Source organism: Rutidosis leptorrhynchoides, chromosome 7 (assembly GCF_046630445.1).
Source record: "Rutidosis leptorrhynchoides isolate AG116_Rl617_1_P2 chromosome 7, CSIRO_AGI_Rlap_v1, whole genome shotgun sequence".
In the NCBI taxonomy this organism is placed as follows: Eukaryota; Viridiplantae; Streptophyta; class Magnoliopsida; order Asterales; family Asteraceae; genus Rutidosis; species Rutidosis leptorrhynchoides.
Genome location: NC_092339.1, coordinates 312,316,380 through 312,330,848, shown reverse-complemented (window position 1 = coordinate 312,330,848; position 14,469 = coordinate 312,316,380). Strand labels below are relative to the sequence as shown.

Genomic DNA, 14,469 nt, shown 5'->3' with positions numbered 1-14,469 from the left:
ATAATTTTTAAACCTTTATCGATAAAATAAAGGTTATGGTTTGTTTTAAAATCGAATGCAGTCTTTGAAAAACGTCTCATATAGAGGTCAAAACCTCGCAACGAAATCAATTAATATGGAACGTTTATAATCGATATGAACGGGACATTTCATATTATTAATTTATTTATTTTTACCCAATTTTCAATCAGATTTTACCACATCACCCAACCTAATATTTGACACAAAAAACTGTCACAACGGTTAAAAAATGTCAGAAACTAACATTGTCATGTCACACGCAGATTACACTTTTTGACCAAAAAGTGTACTAACTGTTTGTGATATCAGTCACAGTTAGAAATTGTCTTATAATGTACGAAGTAACACCAAAGAAATATGTTTTCCTCTTTGAGCATGCAATGTCAATTTCAAGGGACAATTACTAAGGAAAATTCGAACACTTGTTGCAAGTCATCATAACTCATTTTATGTGTGGATTGAGGAATTAGTTAAAAGTTTCTGTTCCAATGTGTGATTTTTATAGAGGCATTAATATAGTTTTGTTGGTTCATAATATTTCCTCAAAATTCGAATTAGCCCAGCCCATTCCTACTAAGCATTTAATGTCAAAATTATAAATATATGGTTAGAACAGAATGTTAGAATGTCTTAAGCAAGGCAACCCATAATTAGCTCAAACTTGCCTACTCATCAAAGATAGATGACATAAACTTGCACAAAATTAGCAGCAAATAAAAGTGAGATTATGTAAGATTAAAAAGAATTTACAGGTTACAACTTCTACTAAATTCTGACCAAACCGGTAAAGTCATACACAGGTTCGAGCCACAGTCAAGGGTCGCACCAACTCACCTAACCATTCGGCTCAACACTGGTTCACCAAGAAACTTTTGTTTCTCCACAAAGAACTCCAAGCTCTCCCCATTTTTCTCCTAGACGCCTGTTTCGTTAACGACTTAACTTTCGCATCAACACGGCCCCCACCAATCTCACATTCCTGTGGGCCACCACAGTATACAGTCGGTGGGTCCCGATGACGTTGCTCCCTGAACAACATCAACAGCTTCTGAGCCATTTGTTTTCCTCTTTCAGTCCCATTAGCGGATATCGACACTAGTGAAGGTATAACCCCTTCTTGAAGAACCATCTGAATACACTTTTCATTTTTTGTGCATAAAATCAGCAAGCAGGCTGCAGCTTGTTCTTGTACTATTTCCTCGGTAAAATCAAGAACCGATGAAATCGAACCGATTAAACCGTGAGTTGATACGATCTCATCTTTAGCTACATTAGCCATGTTGGTCAAAACGTGTAACAACCCAACATTGATTTACCAAAAACGCGACACAAATTTTTTTTTTCTGTGACTGCCCATCTGGACGGCGTCCAGAAATCGGGACGGCGTCCCGCCTTTACCACTGGGACGGCGTCCAAGGATTTGGGACGGCGTCCCAATGAACTAAAAAGTACTGATCAGTTTTTGTTTACACTCGAGTGAAAAACTCGCTCCCCGACACTTTTCAACGAAACCATTTTCACAATATGACATATTAAGTAAAACTAAGATATTGCCACCATAAAAACAAGTTTTACAACCCCGGGCTCACAATGACCCGTTTTATAAATAAAGTAGCAGTTTCGACCCATTTATCTCTTTAGACGGATTAGAACTCTACAACTCAACCCGATACCAAGAGCATAATCCCGGGGACTACCAAAACCCCCATCCGCGTCCAATTATCCGAAAGCTACCCCATCAAGCCCAACCGCTCCTGCACGTCTAGTCTAACAACTAGCTAGCATCAATAACACAATACCTGTAAAAAGGTAAACAACGAGAGGGGTAAGCTGAGGCTTAGTGAATGCAATAATTATACACATACATATATAATATACCTACTTGCAAACACTTACTCACATACCGCATACATGCTAGCAACACAATTAGCTTATCATCACAATTACAAGCTATAACCTCCAATAATCAAGCTAGCATAACAAAAGCATATATAATATGAACAAATATAATATGCTTACGCTACAACACAAATAACCATGGTTAACCAATAGTACAAGGGAACGGCGCTCGCGAAAACGCCATCGGTGTTCATAACATCCGTTAGGGCACTTAACACCTCGCACCACTAACCCCTAGGGTGGCACCTTAACACCTCGGCACTTCACCCCGAGTGGCATCTTAACACCTCGATGCTTCACTCATTATTTTACGGAGTGGTGTCTTAACACCTCGACACTACACTCCTAGGTGGCATCTTAACACCTCGATGCTACACCCGAGTGGCATCTTAACACCTCGATGCTACACTCTTCACGTGAAACGTGGTGTCTTAACACCTCGACACTACACATTTCACGCTACAACAAATAGATACATTATATACCTACGCATATAATTATTCCACTCACCTCGAATTGCCCGCACAAGTCATAAACGTAAATCGCCTCCAAAAGCAACCGAGCAAACCTTTTACCTATAATACGCATATAGATATACAAACAATCAACATACATTCTCTACGAGAGAATTCGACTTCAACACCCTTAACCAAGGGTTTACACCTATCACCACAAACCGCCCATTTAGACAAATAAAGTGGACTTTACCAATTACCACTACGGGTGGTAATTCCGACCCATCCAACAAGTACAATTTAACCAAAATTATATTTGACACCATTTAAACCAATCTAGGTCTTAACCAAAATTGCTTATCATCCAATTAATCTAAAATTAAAGTCATTACCAAATTTGACCCATCTAAGTCAACCCATTTTGACATAAGTTCCAAAAACATCTTTAATCACTAACGGCTAGTGACTAACTTTCCAAAATACCATTTAACACTTGAATCAAACATTTATATACTTGGTTCATCAAATATTGACCCATAACTTAGTTTGACACCGAATCAAGCTTACTTGACCCAAAATACCCATTCGACCCATTTTGACCTAGATTAGGGTTTACACCCAAAAATCAAGTCAACACAAGTGTTCTAAGGTTTAACTAACACATGCAAGGTCCAAACTAACAATTCCATCAATTGAAACCCTAAGTCACCAATTCGGGTTTACATACATGAATCTTCCCCAAAAACCCCCAAACTTCACAATAAATGGGTTATAACTCTAACTAGCACAAACTTTAACTCAAACAATAATCTTAACAAAGAAATTCGGATTTAGAGCTTACCAACACTACCACCACGTAGCCGTGAACGAGGTGAACAACTTTAACTCTTGAGACCCGACCCGAATCACACTTCTTCTTCTCCAAATCCCCAACTCTCTCTCGCTAGAACCTCTCTCTCTCTCACTAGGGTTTGATGAGAGTGTTTGAGAAGGTGAAATGGGGATAAGAATGAGAGTGGATCAGTTTTAATGGCTCAAAACCGACCCCCAATTGAAAAGACTCAAATACCCTCTTTTAAAACCTTTAAAATACAGCTGCTGGCCTGTCAGGCACTTTGGACGGCGTCCAAAATGGCCGGACGGCGTCCCACCCTTCATTCTTGGACGGCGTCCCAAAGTCTGGACGGAGTCCCAATGAACTGAGCCTGAAACTGAACTTGTTTTGGTCATAACTTTCAAACCGTAGCTCCGTTTTTGATGAACCAAATATCGTTGGAAACGTAATGAGATTTACTATCCAATGGTAAGGTTTTAGAACATCAACTCTAATTTTATTTGGGATCCAAATATACGCTTACATGCCTCGTATTTCGAATGACGCTCGAAATAACGTGTAACTGAAAAACGGGTGTTACAACTCTCCCCCACTTAAATTGGATCACGTCCTCGTGATCCGCACAAACACTAGAAGTTAAGCACTTCTCCCACGAACATTTCCGCTTCCAACGCAGAGTCACACAAGTAGTAAACTCATCCGAATCCTCGCTTCGTGCACTAACGCATCATAATACAACAACCGTACTTCACAATCGTCCTAAAAGAAGGACAATTCACCGGCAACCATCGTCGTCACACCTCACGATTCCTACAAAACACAACAAAGCCCGTCATCCATAACATCATCCGTGAATTCTAAGATCCCACCACACGCTAATGATCACTAGCGTGCACTACCGCAATAAACGATATCTCATACACTCAACGTCCAGAATTTCCATTTAGAAAATACGAAAAATACCACATTTTCCTTCAAGTTATCACGGCTGCAACACGCAACAAGCGTCATCCATAACTATATCGCCCTATGCGATCTTCTAAATTCACTACGCCGCGAACCAAGTCTTACATTAATCCAAATCGAGAAGGATTCATGCTTCCTTAAAATTTCGTACTCATTTGGTTCATAACTGTACTACTCGACCGATCATTCCTGAATATTCTTTAGGCCAAGAACCAAACTCCCTCCGGCTCTACACCGGATCATTCCTTCAACGAAAAAATTTTAATAACCCTGCAATAACACTTAGGAAGCACCACTTTCCCGCCGATCGATCCACACACGACTATACGTCACTGGATTAATCCAGGACGACAATAATACACCACGAATTAGACGAAACATCAACACATCGTCATAGGGTTTCTCCTCTGAACCATACAATATGGCTTCCTAGTACTAGCATAGAAGCTATTCGTATACCAAAATCCCGTCAACGGCGAATCATCATCACAAAATTTCCGCAATTCGCCACACGACTCACAAAAATATTCACCACGCCGGGTGAACTTTCCTACCTAGACCGTCCGTTAAGGATGGTCTCAACATTTCAATGCAACTAACAGTCGCATCACTAGGGAGCACACTCTCGCAAACAAACAACATCTGCGTGTCTCGATGTGAGACAGTCAAAATCGACACTCTCCGCCTCACATTCGTCCATAAAGTGGAATAATCCACTGACAATCTTCACGATTGTGTTTCCCGACAGGGAAAATACTATATTCGCCACGATATCGAACTCGTTCTCATTCAATTATACTGTCCGGGTTTCATGACAACCCAGATTTTTCACTACGGGAGCACTCGCAACGACACTTCATCCTCTCACTCCGGGATCTCAAACTTCACATTTGGTCTCATACCGCACATTGGTACAACACGACCACCTTACATAGGAAGTCTTACACTTCCTTCGATCCCATCATCACAATCTTCACGCATAACATTCTCGAGTTGTAACTCATAATCGTAGAGCACGATCTCGAGTCGACATTAGCAACCCGTCACACTTCCTCGTTAGGAGCTCTGAATACCCATTGAGGCTTAGCACGGTACGCTCCAACATTTCACTATACATAACACCACTGGAGTTTTCCTCAGGCGGCAGTAAAAACTCCCCCACTTAGGATTTATCTCCCTATTCTCACCGCCAAGATGATAACATCCCGCGGAATTGTAATTCCACGTCACACCTGACCATTCTCACCACTGGTCATAAACATCAATTCACCACAAATTCGCTTTAGGCTCTCAGAGCCGACATGCACAATCACTTGAGACGTCGTACACGCGATGAAATCGCACCTTCATACCACAATTCACAACTAACCACCTTAATCGTTCGAAAAGCAAACTCCACCAAAGTCTTACATATGCCTCTAAGCCTAGGCATATGTCACGCCGCTTACTTAGTCGTGATTCTCAGTCGAGATCACCCGACCTTCCACTTGACGAATCGTTATCAACAATTGCTCACTCTCATGGAGAAGAGTGACCAATTCTGACACCATAATTGCGTCCACCATAATATCAACACTTCATCAAAACCCTTCGGACTAACCGACCATTAAGTCCGTCACCGGCTCACCGGTCATCTTTACCCGTCTATCACTTAAGAGCAACAAGATTTGCTCACCCTTCACTTCATAAGAAGTATTCATCACAATGCTCTTAAACTTCAACTTTTGCAACCGTCGTATTACTATCACCCGTCGATCACTATTATAATCTCCGCTGCTTCCAAGGGTATCTCACCGGCACCCTAAGCACAAAGTGATCACACCATCATCGGAGTTGAACATCACACTAGCAGGTATAAGAAGGCACCTGACGCAGTGTCATACAGACTCCCGCCACAACCTACTAAATTTTAGAACTCGATCTTTAGGATCCATACACCCGATGTCACCCGTCTCTCTATAATAATGACCCGAAGTCATACATACCCGACAAACCTTACGGTTTATCGTCTTATCGAAGGTTCCTAGCGATCACACGCTACCCGCAATTTTCACAAGGCCAAAAAGATATAGCCTAACGAAACCCTTCATCTAACACTAAGGAGATGCTTGAGAACACCAAGTCTTACACCCTTCCACCTATCGGCACAGTCACAACGACAGGGGTATTCCGTTAGGAATGTTACCCTATAATCCACAACACACCAACACACTATCGTAAACATCGTCATATGGGTCCCACTCCCATGAGTTTAATGACCCGAAGACTCCTCGATTCGCCAATTCCAAGGCGACTCACAATTAGAATCCTAACACGATTCTCTACCCACACACTCTACCGAGTGTAACTCAAAACTACAATCATTAGACTTGTCGCATTCCATTACGGAATTCAAGTCCTCGTCGCACACACGCAAGCGTAAATCGGTCATCCTAGTTACGATGGGTAACTAAAACCAATTACAATCTCAATAATGCACCCACTACTTAGGGTGGCTAAGCACGCACCAAACTCGTGAGTTAGCTCGCTCACTTAACTAACCGATTCCATCTTACACTTCCCGACTCACAAAGAACCTGATGTGATAACAAGCACATCACTCGAGACTACTATATCCTAGGAACCAATAAAAGATTCCTAATTCGTCCCGTTCTACCCCAACCATGCCACGTCTCCTCCGTTCGGTACTTGTCATGTCATGTTTAGTGTCAAGATATACTTTCGTAATAATGGTGATCGGTCATTATTACAAATGCGTATCTTACCATTTCCACATGGTCACGTAAAGTACTTTACCCGGACTGACGCAACATTCACACAAAATAACACACGATAACTCCTAGTACCCGAATGACCAAAGTCCTTACCGTGAACTTGATCACTCAAAACCGCCAAACCTTTGAATCTCTCCAATAGATTCATCTCTAAGACAATGCACCAATTAGATACCTGTATATATATATACACCAATATACAATAGTAATAAATGTACACAAGTACACCACAACGACAAGTCAACCTACAACCTAGGTGACTATCACTAACACAACGTCCAAGTTCGCCTACTTACCTTAGGCACTAGCAATCTAAGGCACTAATTTACACGCGAAATAAGGCCCCACATCATCACACTTTGGACAAAAACAAGTCCTAGTTAGTCACCTACTCTAAGGCACTAACAAATCTCAATCCGACCCGAAATCCTACAAGTCCCGCAAATAACGCACGACCGCCAATAAGTCTAAGACTAGGCACCTATTCCAAGGTCACCTAATTCCCTTAGACTATGCTCTGATACCACTTGTAACAACCCAACATTGATTTACCAAAAACACGACACAAAAAAAAAAAAATTCTGTGACTGCCCATCTGGACGGCGTCCCGCCTTTACAACTGGGACGGCGTCCAAGGATTTGGGACGACGTCCCAATGAACTAAAAAGTACTGATCAGCTTTTGTTTACACGCGAGTGAAAAACTCGCTCCCCGACACTTTTCAACGAAACCATTTTCACAATATGACATATTAAGTAAAACTAAGATATTGCCACCATTAAAACAAGTTTTACAACCCCGGGCTCACAATGACCCGTTTTATAAATAAAGTAGCAGTTTCGACCCATTTATCTCTTTAGACGGATTAGAACTCTACAACCCAACCCGATACCAAGAGCATAATCCCGGGGACAACCAAAACCCTCATCCGCGTCCAATTATCCGAAAGCTACCCCATCAAGCCCAACCGCTCCTGCACGTCTAGTCTAACAACTAGCTAGCATCAATAACACAATACCTGTAAAAAGGTAAACAACGAGAGGGGTAAGCCGAGGCTTAGTGAATGCAATAATTATACACATACATATATAATATACCTACTTGCAAACACTTACTCACATACCGCATACATGCTAGCAACACAATTAGCTTATCATCACAATTACAAGCTATAACCTCCAATAATCAAGCTAGCATAACAAAAGCATATATAATATGAACAAATATAATATGCTTACGCTACAACACAAATAACCATGGTTAACCAATAGTACAAGGGAACGGCGCTCGCGAAAACGCCATCGGTGTTCATAACATCCGTTAGGGCACTTAACACCTCGCACCACTAACCCCTAGGGTGGCACCTTAACACCTCGGCACTTCACCCCGAGTGGCATCTTAACACCTCGATGCTTTACTCATTATTTTACGGAGTGGTGTCTTAACACCTCGACACTACACTCCTAGGTGGCATCTTAACACCTCGATGCTACACCCGAGTGGCATCTTAACACCTCGATGCTACACTCTTCACGTGAAACGTGGTGTCTTAACACCTCGACACTACACATTTCACGCTACAACAAATAGATACATTATATACCTACGCATATAATTATTCCACTCACCTCGAATTGCCCGCACAAGTCATAAACGTAAATCGCCTCCAAAAGCAACCGAGCAAACCTTTTACCTATAATACGCATATAGATATACAAACAATCAACATACATTCTCTACGAGAGAATTCGACTTCAACACCCTTAACCAAGGGTTTACACCTATCACCACAAACATCCCATTTAGACAAATAAAGTGGACTTCACCAACTACCACTACGGGTGGTAATTCCGACCCATCCAACAAGTACAATTTAACCAAAATTATATTTGACACCATTTAAACCAATCTAGGTCTTAACCAAAATTGCTTATCATCCAATTAATCTAAAATTAAAGTCATTACCAAATTTGACCCATCTAAGTCAACCCATTTTGACATAAGTTCCAAAAACATCTTTAATCACTAACGGCTAGTGACTAACTTTCCAAAATACCATTTAACACTTGAATCAAACATTTAAATACTTGGTTCATCAAATCTTGACCCATAACTTAGTTTGACACCGAATCAAGCTTACTTGACCCAAAATACCCATTCAACCCATTTTGACCTAGATTAGGGTTTACACCCAAAAATCAAGTCAACACAAGTGTTCTAAGGTTTAACTAACACATGCAAGGTCCAAACTAACAATTCCATCAATTGAAACCCTAAGTCACCAATTCGGGTTTACATACATGAATCTTCCCCAAAAACCCCCAAACTTCACAATAAATGGGTTATAACTCTAACTAGCACAAACTTTAACTCAAACAATAATCTTAACAAAGAAATTCGGATTTAGAGCTTACCAACACTACCACCACGTAGCCGTGAACGAGGTGAACAACTTTAACTTTTGAGACCCGACCCGAATCACACTTCTTCTTCTCCAAATCCCCAACTCTCTCTCGCTAGAACCTCTCTCTCTCTCACTAGGGTTTGATGAGAGTGTTTGAGAAGGTGAAATGGGGATAAGAATGAGAGTGGATCAGTTTTAATGGCTCAAAACCGACCCCCAAGTGAAAAGACTCAAATACCCTCTTTTAAAACCTTTAAAATACAGCTGCTGGCCTGTCAGGCACTTTGGATGGCGTCCAAAATGGCCGGACGGCGTCCCACCCTTCATTCTTGGACGGCGTCCCAAAGTCTGGACGGAGTCCCAATGAACTGAGCCTGAAACTGAACTTGTTTTGGTCGTAACTTTCAAACCGTAGCTCCATTTTTGATGAACCAAATATCGTTGGAAACATAATGAGATTTACTATCCAATGGTAAGGTTTTAGAACATCAACTCTAATTTTATTTGGGATCCAAATATACGCTTACATGCCTCGTATTTCGAATGACGCTCGAAATAACGTGTAACTGAAAAACGGGTGTTACAAAACGGCTAATACTTTTTCGGTCCATGTGATGTCATTGACGAGTGGCAGAAGCGCATTTAGAATGCCTAAGGATACGAGCCGGGAGATGTTAGAATGGCACGTTGAAAGATGGAAGAGTGCGTGTAGAGCATCAGATTTACATTCGAGATTTGCGCTGTCCTCTAGAACCCGTATCAAAAACGGGACCGCTTCACTCGAACCGATAATGGGCTTGGCTTGTTCTAAACAGGATAGGTTCAGGTAGAGGGCTGCAACTGCTCCCGGTGAGCCTGAATTTCTGATCATGTCCTCTAGCAACGGAAGTACTCCGGCTTGTAACATCATTTCTTTGTTTCTGAAAAAACAGATCCGCAGTCGCTCACAAGTTAAATACTAATCGTGTTACGAAATATTATGTGACAAAGGCGGCAAAACTTTCACAAATAGCTAGGGTGCCAAATGATAAAAAAAAAGTATAATTTCACCAATACTTTATTTTTATTAAACGTGTGTTTGGGTACGCGCATTGTGGTGGGACAGTTTACGTAAAGGATGTTATAATGTAGAATTGTAGATAGAGAGACGATCGGTAAAGACTAGATATTTTCGATTATAATATTTTACCCTAGTATAACCGGAAAAAAAAACAATACCCCGCTTCAACTTACCGAACACACATAATTGAATGTGGCTGAAATCACAAAAATCGGACACTTTTGGTTCCAATAGTAAAATGTGGGAGAAAAAAAAATGTTGTAAATAAAGGAAAAAAGAAAATGTTAAGAAATGTATTTTTTTAAAAAAGTAAAAAATGAATGCAAATAACCATAATACCCCTGCCCATAAAGAGAACATTACTGTTCATAGGGGCAGATGGGTAATTTCTGATACTACACAAATAGTATAGTGAGTATATATATTTCCAATAAGTATATCAGCGCACAAACAGTAAGGGGTATCTTTGTCATTTTACTCCTTACTGATTATTTATAAAGTGTTTCCACCATCTACTTCATTTTTGCCCTAATATGCTAGCGGTTGTGGCGATTTCAATCGACCACCTAAATTTATTTTCACCCCAGATTAATATGCTATAGGTGGTGGCGAATCATCGAGATCTTTGCACGATCAAACGATTTTCGTTGGTTGTTGTTCAGCACCGGCTTCTTTTATCTGAATCATTAGAACCAATTAACATCAGCGATCGAATAGGTTTGGAAGGTTAAGGTTTGAATCTGAAAACTTAGGGTTTCCTGTTTGTTAAAACCCTAAAAAGTTGTATCATATGTTTTTATTGTTTTTTTTTCAGTTAAAAAAGAGGGATATTTGAGGAAGTAAAACTTTTTTATTTTAGGGTTTTCGTTGGATTTTTTTAAATCTATTTTATTGTGTAATTTAATTTATATTTGTTAGCAATTAGGTAAAACTAGTTATCTAACCCTCGCTTCGCGCCGGGGTTCGATTATCAATGTATTTTATTGCGTTTAGTAAAATTATTTTGTGGCTAACGATGATGTCGTTGAAGCGCAACTCGAGTCGAACTAAAGGGTATAACCCGTGAGAGATTTAAATGTTATTTTAAATTAACAATATATGTGCATCTCCGTGTTTCGCTATGGAATTGTCGACTTTTAAAAATTTAACGCAAAATCAACGTGTATGAAAAGTACCCCAAATATTTAGCGTTTTTTAAAAAGCGTCCGTTTTGCGTATAGCTAGTGACATTGTGTTCCTAAAATTATTTCGAGTATAACGATGGTGTCGGAAAAATTTAACTCGTTGCGAGCGAGAAGTTATGACCCGTTGAATATTTGGGTGGAGTTTATTTAAGATTTTTTATGAAAATGATTAATTGACATGTTACCCCCCTGTTTGGGGGGTCGATTTGAATTTTTCAAAAAAGTGTGGGGGCGGTAAAATGAAATTTAGTTAAATTTTTTTTAAAAAAGGTGAAAAGTCGAAAATGTCCCTAGTTACTATTCATAACTTTTGTCTATATTAGTTAATATGTAAATTGTTTACGATTTGGTAATAGTCTGACAATTTGAGTTGTGTGTTTTGTTTGATGGTTTGGTTACATAGTCATCTTAGTGGTTTGGTAACACAAATACAATACTTATAGAGTAGGAATGTGAATTGGATAAAGAGAATAAGAAACTTAATTTGCATTGTTATTAATAGCGTTAACGCCTACTGTGATATTATTTGTGTTTTAGCTTCACTTCCTATGAAGTGGAGACTGATATGCTTGAAGCGTGTGAACGGCTTGGTTATATGCCAAATATAGTTAGATGTAAATGTGTGCATGAAAATCTTAATTTCAATGTAGATTAATAATTATTGGATTAATGCTATTTTCACTGCAGGAACAAAACACGGTATTTTCTGTTACGATGAGTGCTCAAGGATGTTTCAATGGAAAAAGATGAAGTAGTTGTTGCAAGGGTATGGAGATTTTATTATTTTTTATTCGTTGCAATGAGGTTTCATCATTTATATACTAGAATTAACACACACACAGAGTAACGTTTATTAATCTATGCCAGGTAAAAGATATAAATGCACTTTGTTGTAAACTACAGTAACGTTTATTAATCTATGCCAGGTAAAAGATTGATTGAAACAAAATGGGGATCTCGACAACACGTTAGTCAAATTAAAAACAGAGGACACTTTTTAAAAACGCTTAAGACAACGACATCTAAAACGGCGCTTAAGATATGAGCCGTTTTCGCATCTGTAAATACACAACGCTACGTTAAATATGAATACAAAAGCCGAAAGCTCCCGCCGCATCGCGCGGGCCGGATCCGGACTAGTTTATAATAAGAGTGACCATAACATACCTGTTGTTATTGACAGAGAGGTTGAACAGAGCCATGGCTGCACTTTCTTGAGCAACAATGTTCCTTTGATGCATAGTCGACTCGAAAAAATGCAACAACGGTTCAACAAAACCATTTTCACCCATAACGATTCGAGCCTCTTCATCTTCCTTAGTCAACAACCGTATCTGCTCTACAGCTTTAAGCTTTTTCTTCTCATCCTCCATGGTCAAAATAGTCAACAAATCCTCATAGCTTTCAAACATGTTCACTTCATGTTCAGGCACTACATACCTCAAGTTCACAATTCAATAATGAAGTAATAAACGTACGGAAAAGCATTACATCAGACCTAAACAAACTACAATTCTTAAGCAATTTCAATAAACACATACATATATAGTTATATTTATATGGTACATATATATAATTAAGTAGTAGAAATAGGTAAAAAAGGTGTTGATGCATATTTTGTATGGCCGTCACTGAGCGAATAACGTCTATCCTTACATTGTACACCTAGTTTATATACACGCGTGAAACTGATGAGTTATAGGAGCATATGTAACTGTTGAGCTATTCATGTTGATAGGCCCATTAGGGCAACCTAAGTCTAGGTCGTCTATATATATCAGTTTATGTGTGTCTTTAGGGTTAAGAGATCAGGAGTCTAAACCCTAATTTGAGAGAGCCGCATTCGGCGATCCTGTGCATAAGGGAGATCATGCTCGATCTCCCCTGGCCACCGATGTTTCTTAGTTTAAATCAATTGTAAGTTCAACGTTTATATTAAAGATATTGATTTATGCTTGATTCATCGTGTTTATCTCTTCCGTCTTTGATTTTTGCTCGTTAATGGTTGTTTTGATCCTTAACAAGACCAACAAATTGGTATCAGAGCTGGTACAACCGAGCTCGTGATTGGATCGAAGGTAAAAAGACGTTGCAAATTCGTTTTTAGATCTCACAGTTGACTTTCGTTGACTTTTTGAGGTTTTGAAGATCTAGATCGAATTGGAAAAAAGTAAAAACGTAGAAAGGTTGGAAATTATGTCGTGATTGTGTATGCAAAATTTCAGGTTCTAATTCGTAGTATTCATCGAGTTATCAAAATTTTTTGATTACGAATTTTTGGATCTGAGATCGAGCTTCCATGAATTTTCGGGTGTTTGTTTGCAAAATCTGAGAATGCGTTAATGTTTACCGGGTCTTAATGCTATTTTCTGTAAATTTTGGTGCGTTTTGGTGGAGTTTTTAATGTGTTTTTGATAATCGCCGCCACCAACCGCCGCTGAACCACCACCGGCCGCCGCATGTTCTTCATCAGTTTTTTTTTTTTTTTTTTTCACGCGTTCTTGATTATCCACGCATGTAAGAAGCATAAACACGTAATTGACACGTCGGAAAACATGATTTACGCGTGTATTTGGGTTTAAACGTGTTAAGATGGACGAATTTCGGTTTGAAAATTGATGCATGTGTGGTTTGAGTTGAAGAAGACAGCAAGTGACAGCACAACATGCCAAAATTATCGGGTGGCAAAAAAGGTAATTTTGGTGAAATTATCCTACTGGGTCCCACGACTACCTTGTCTCCCATATATCAATTTTTCTCGGATGATTACATCTATTTCTCATATGAGAAGAATGGACATGGTCCCACATGCAATTCCATTTATTTAATTTGTCAACTGATCCCATTTTATTTATTTGAAATTATCAATAA

The 14,469-nt window shown here is 39.5% G+C and overlaps 1 protein-coding gene across 1 annotated transcript; it reads right to left on the bottom strand.

The window, feature by feature from the left end:
- Positions 1-868: 868 nt before the first annotated feature.
- LOC139857154 (U-box domain-containing protein 45-like) lies at positions 869-13,010 on the bottom strand. Its single transcript, XM_071845879.1, has 4 exons — positions 12,766-13,010; positions 9,939-10,274; positions 6,255-6,283; positions 869-1,287 (listed from the first exon to the last, which is right to left on the bottom strand). Exons 1-4 carry the CDS (start codon positions 13,008-13,010, stop codon positions 869-871), a joined length of 1,029 nt encoding a protein of 342 aa, XP_071701980.1.
- Between the last annotated feature and the right edge of the window lie 1,459 nt (positions 13,011-14,469).

Coding starts and splice junctions, on each gene's coding strand:
- LOC139857154 (XM_071845879.1), bottom strand. CDS start 13,010: ATGTTTGAAAGCTATGAGGATTTGTTGACTATTTTGACCATGGAGGAT. Junction 10,275..12,765: donor CTCTCTGTCAATAACAACAG/GTATGTTATGGT, acceptor CTGTTTTTTCAG/AAACAAAGAAATGATGTTAC. Junction 1,288..6,254: donor AGTGTTAGATGAAGGGTTTC/GTTAGGCTATAT, acceptor TGGCTAATGTAG/CTAAAGATGAGATCGTATCA.